Raw genomic sequence first — 5467 nt, 5'->3', positions numbered from 1 at the left:
AGTGTCAGTTGTTCGTAATTCATTTCTCTGAATAGTGAAAATATCATTTTTCAGTGTTTGAAGAGCGACCAATCTGCTCCCCCCATGATAACAGCCTCCAGCAGTACATTTAATGTCTCAAATTAACATTTTCTTTCCTTCCAGGCATTTCCACTGTGACCATCACCCTGGACCCTGGTCACATACAGGAAGTCAGAGGAATGAACGGTACATGCAGGAGACACCGTTCTGCCTCAGAGTTGGACACCGTCTCCTTTGCTTCATGTCAGATTCCAACACAACCAGCTTCACCAACCCCTCCACCTTCATCCTACTTGGCATTCCTGGCCTGGAGATGGTGCATTTGTGGATCTCTATCCCGTTCTGTGCCATGTACGCCATAGCCATTTTGGGGAACTCCACCATACTGTTCATTGTGAAGAGGGAGACGAGCCTCCATGTGCCCATGTACTATTTCCTCTGCATGCTGTCTGTCACTGACTTGGTCCTGTCCACGTCCACACTGCCCAAAATGCTGAGTATCTTCTGGTTCAATTCCAGGGAGATCGATTTCAGTGCCTGTCTCACCCAGATGTACTTTATTCACTGCTTCTCAGTGATGGAGTCTGGGATCTTTGTGGCCATGGCCTTGGATCGCTACGTGGCCATCTGTGATCCCCTGAGACATTCCACCATCCTGACAAACCATGTGGTGGCCAAGATCAGCCTGGCCGTGGTGCTGCGCAGTGGCATACTCACACTGCCCTTTCCCTTCCTAGCGAGAAGGTGGCCATATTGTACAACCAACATTATCCCCCAATCGTATTGTGAGCACATAGCCGTGGTGAAGCTGGCCTGCGCCGACATCCAAATCAGTAGTTACTATGGACTCTTTGTGGTATTCTCTGTGATTGGACTAGATGTGTCTTTTATTGCCGTGTCCTACACCCAGATCCTCTGGGCTATCTTCCACCTCCCCACAAAGGAAGCTCGGCTAAAGACATTTGGGACCTGCGGCTCCCACCTCTGTGTCATCTTAGCCTTTTACATACCAGCTCTCTTCTCCTTTCTCACACACCGGTTTGGCCACAATGTGCCCCTGTATTTCCATGTTCTCATTGCCAACATGTACATCCTGGTGCCCCCTATGCTAAACCCCATCATCTATGGGGTGAGGACCAAAAGGATCCGGGACAGGCTGCTCCAGCTCTTTACTCATAAAGGGACCTGAAGTTTTCTGCTTGTGCTCTGGCTCTCAGTCCAAGCTCCAGGCACAGCTGGCTGGTGATGTTGTGCTGGGCCCTCTTCCCCGAATCACTTACTGATCAGTCAAAAAGATATTAAATGCTTTCCCGATCTTACTGTGCTGTGTCAGTGTGACAAACTGGGGAATCGGTCTATGTACAATTCATTGGGTTGCCACCTTTCTAATTGCTGGTAACTGCACCCCCGAAACCCCTCCCCTTATTCCACCTCTTCTTCCAAGGCTATGCCCCTGCTCTGCCCCTGTTAGTTGCCCCTCTCCTCCCCTCCCCCTGTCACTCGCTGGATCATTTCCACGTCCCTCCCCCCATCCTCAGCTTCAAGGGAGACGTTTCAGATTTTGTTATTGTGGGTGAACTTTGACCATGATTCCAGGGGCTTCTTGGGCTCTTGAAAACTCTTGGGTTTTGGCAGATAACTTAGCAATTAGCACTGTATCTAATTCATATAGAAAAGAAAGAAAGAGAAATAAGTATTAGACCTGTTGAGCTCTAATACTAAAGTGTTCTGACATCTTGTTGCAAGTCACTTAAAGGACACAGGTTAGGTTTAAAATTTTAATATATATTCTTATGTAACCCCTTTGGGGTTTAGAGAGCATGGCCCCTTTAAATCTTTTTTCTAGGGGGGAGGGGAAGAGTGAGAAAAAAGGAGGGAAACTCCATGGGGTGGGGCTGGAGCTGGGAGGGAGAGAGCAGCCCGGAGGCCCTGGCAAAGGAAGCAGCAGAGAACATGCCTGAAGCCTGGGTAGGACAGGGCCGATGGGGGACAGCCCAGGACAGGTGCCAGGAGGAGCACTATGCCAGGGAGGATTCGCCCGAGGACAGGCCGGAGCTGGAGCCAGTATCACGGCTGCCCAAAGCTGCATGGGGCTGTGAGAACTGGGGCTTGTGACTCTGCATTGGGAACAAGGAGGAGAGCGGTTGCTAGCTAGTTAAGTGGGGAGGTGGTCGCTCTGTGTGGCTTTGCAGAGAGCAGCAGAAGAGGGCACCGGAGGGGTTTGTTGGGGGAAAGTTCACTGGCGCCGAAGACGACCAGGAGCACCGAAGACTCACCACTGGACTGGAGCTTTGTTCAGGACTCCTGAACTCTGTGTGCAGACACATTGCTCGGTGTCTGCCCTTCCAGACTCCGCTACCACTGGGCCCATGGGGCCTTGGCTTGGATGCATCCTTGGTCTACTGCTCCCCCTATATTTCCCCTTGTTGTGTTTCTTCTCTCATCCCTCTGTAAATAAATATCTCCCTTTGTTATATCCATTGTGCTTTTCCTGTGGATGTGTGTGTGTGTTCACTCTGGGGGGTTGGAACAGGTGCCCCTGGGGTGGAAGGGATTTCTTGGCCAGAGCTGCCTACAGAACAGACTCCATTTTGGCCACGAGGGCGCTAAAGTTACACTTACTTTGTTACTAACTGTGTACAGACAGCGACCCCATCAGGACTCCTGGGTTCTATCTCAGTTCTAGGAGGGCAGTGGGGTCTAGTAGGTTATGGCAAGCGACAGATACATCTGGGGTCTGTATAAGAACATCAGAATGACTATACTGGGTAAGACTAATGGTCCATCTAGTCCAGTATTCTGTCTTCCATCTGTGGCCAATGCCAAGTGCTTCAGAGGGAATGAACAGAACAGGGTAATCACCAAGTGATTCATGTCCTGTCACCCACTCGCAGTTTCTGGCAAACAGCGGCTTGGGACACCATCTCTGCCCATCCTGGCTATTAGCCATTGGTGGACCTATCCTCCATGAACTAATCTGGTTCTTATTGGACCCACGTTACAGTTTTAGCCTTGGTAACATGCGGTGGCAAAAAGTTACACAGGTTGACTGTGCTTTAAATAATGCTTAATTTCATTGTGTGACCCCTAGTTATGTGTTTTGTGAAGGAGTACAGAGCGTCACACATGTGTTGGCAGGTTTCTGAGTGAGAGCAGAAGTGGAGTCCCAGAGTTCACACCTCACAGGAGCAGGGAGCTCACAACCTCCAGCTAGTTCTGAAAACCTCATATTCATCTTGAGAGGGTGGCGAAGGCTCAGGCTCCCTCTTCCATCTTTTCACCTGCATCCCACCAATGAACAGCCCCTGCCAGAGCGGGAGTCCATTTCCCTCTTGGTATGACGTGCTTATGGCAGGGAAGTCAGAACACCTGGTTCTGTCTCTCATCCTGCAACCCAATCTCCGTGTGACCTTGACAATATAACATCTCCCTGTGCCTTAGTTTGCCTATCTATTTAATGGGGCTATGGTTATAGTGACTTTCCTTTGCTAGGTGTTTTGAACATTCTTCAATGAAAGGTGCTGAACAGTCTGATGATAGTTACTAATGAGAATTACTGAACTCTGATCCCGTAGTAACAGCACCGTGTGCCTGCAGAAAGTGCTGGTGTCTCCCCTCAGGCATCTTTCTATAGATCTGTCTGTTTACTATCTACCCATCGCTCCTGGGACTTTACAGGGTATCAGACCCTATGGAGTTTTAAGCATTATCCCTAGTTTTCCTACTTATCAACTATAATTTGTAAATATACACAAATGCACAGAGCAGCCAATTCCTCTCTGACTCAGCACAGAGCCCCAGAGTTCTCATCTCCCTTTGGGAAGGTCCCTTAATTACTGTTTACTCCTAAATCTGGACAAAATACACAGAAGCCCAGACAGGCTTGTCTCCAGCCTGTTTACATTCAGTTGCTCACTTATCTGCTAGAGGCTGAGTGAACCCCCCTGGGATTGCACAGAGCTATATTATAAACGGTGCACACCCCTGTGTCGGCTCTTGGTGTTGGATGTTGCTGCACATGCTGGGGTGAAAGAGGTGTGGGACACGGCTACCTGAGGGGGATTCCCAGGGAAGACGCTTCCATCTCAATATTTACAGGTACCCATGTCTTGCTGAGGAGCTCACCTCCTCAACAAACCCAGTGCAATGTGGGCATGATGGGATAAATAATAGGACCGTGGTCCTTTTTGCTCTGTACAGCTATTAAACATCCAAGGGCCTTTGCCACAGGGGGTGAGTTTGCCTCAGTATAACGGGCTGAAATGTCCCTCTTTGCTGGGCCCTCTGGGCGGATGGCCTCCAGCCCCAGGGTCACTGCATTTCAGTGTCACAGTGAATCCTTCAGGATGTCCAATACAAGGCCAAATTCTGAGGCCCCGGCCCATAGTTTATCCAGGCCCCACTGAAGCAAAACTCCCCTTGGAGTAAGAACTGAGTAAAGACCTCAGGAGCTATCTGTGTGTTAATGCAGAGACACAGTCACCTCCTCCTCTTGCATTTCAGGGCTCTGGTTGTTAACGGGGGAGCGGGGGCTGTTACCTGACTTTTATCTCCATGGAGCTGCTTGGGCTACTCACTCGAACATTTATAAGAATTTTTCAACATGGGCAACACATCTTTTCTCCTAGCTCCATTTGAGAAGTCGTTATGTTGGAAATGAAATAACAAATCAGCTGGAAGCAGACAAACAGCATGTGAAATTTCAGTCCAAATGCTTAAAGTTTGGCAAACTTTATTTTCCTCTCCTCTATCATAAGCGTCCTTCTTTATCTCGTCTCTTAACTAAACAGGCCCAGATTTTTCAGTCCGCAGATGGCAGCCTCCCCCATTTTCACAGCCTGTCTCAGAAATCCCCTTTCTATCTGCTCTATCCTTTATAGAGACTGAGTGACCAAAACTGAGCACATGTCCAGAGCAGGGTATTCTCCATCCCATTCCTTAGGCATCCGAATTTGTCTTTGTTTTGGCCACTGCTGTGAATGAGCCAGTGTTTCCTTTAAGCTGCTATCGATGACTCCCAGGTCTTTCCCCTGATGTGTGTTCTAGCTGGGATGTTTCCCTCAGGTACATGTTTTTTTTTAATCCACGCTCATGTTTCCTGCTGGTGTCTATTAAGGTTTCCAACAACAGAACATGTAGGAATTATTGTCACATAGCGCACCATAAAATATGGAATTGGCATTAGTAGGGTCATTTTTTCATAATTCATTTATCTGAATAATGAACATGTCATTTTTCTGTGTGTGAAGAGAGGACAATCTGCTTCACCCATGAGAACAGCCTCCAGTAGTACATGTAATGTCTCATATTAACATTGTCTCTCAATCCAGGAATTTGCACTGCGACCATCATGCTAGACCCTGGGCACATACAGTAAGTCTGGGGAATGTACGGTACATGCAGGAGACACCGTTCTGCCTCAGAGTTGGACACCTTCCCCTACTCC

At 48.5% G+C, this 5467-nt stretch overlaps 1 protein-coding gene across 1 annotated transcript; it reads left to right on the top strand.

The window, feature by feature from the left end:
* The first annotated feature begins 211 nt into the window (after window positions 1-211).
* On the top strand, window positions 212-1210 carry LOC128830275 (olfactory receptor 52R1-like). Its single transcript, XM_054016070.1, has one exon. It carries the CDS (start codon window positions 212-214, stop codon window positions 1208-1210), a length of 999 nt encoding a protein of 332 aa, XP_053872045.1.
* Window positions 1211-5467: the final 4257 nt, after the last annotated feature.

This window comes from Malaclemys terrapin, chromosome 1 (genome assembly GCF_027887155.1).
Source record: "Malaclemys terrapin pileata isolate rMalTer1 chromosome 1, rMalTer1.hap1, whole genome shotgun sequence".
Classification (NCBI taxonomy): Eukaryota; Metazoa; Chordata; order Testudines; family Emydidae; genus Malaclemys; species Malaclemys terrapin.
The sequence above is the reverse complement of the archived record's forward strand: the minus strand, read 5'-3'. Positions and strand labels throughout refer to the sequence as shown.

Coding starts and splice junctions, on each gene's coding strand:
- LOC128830275 (XM_054016070.1), top strand. CDS start 212: ATGCAGGAGACACCGTTCTGCCTCAGAGTTGGACACCGTCTCCTTTGC.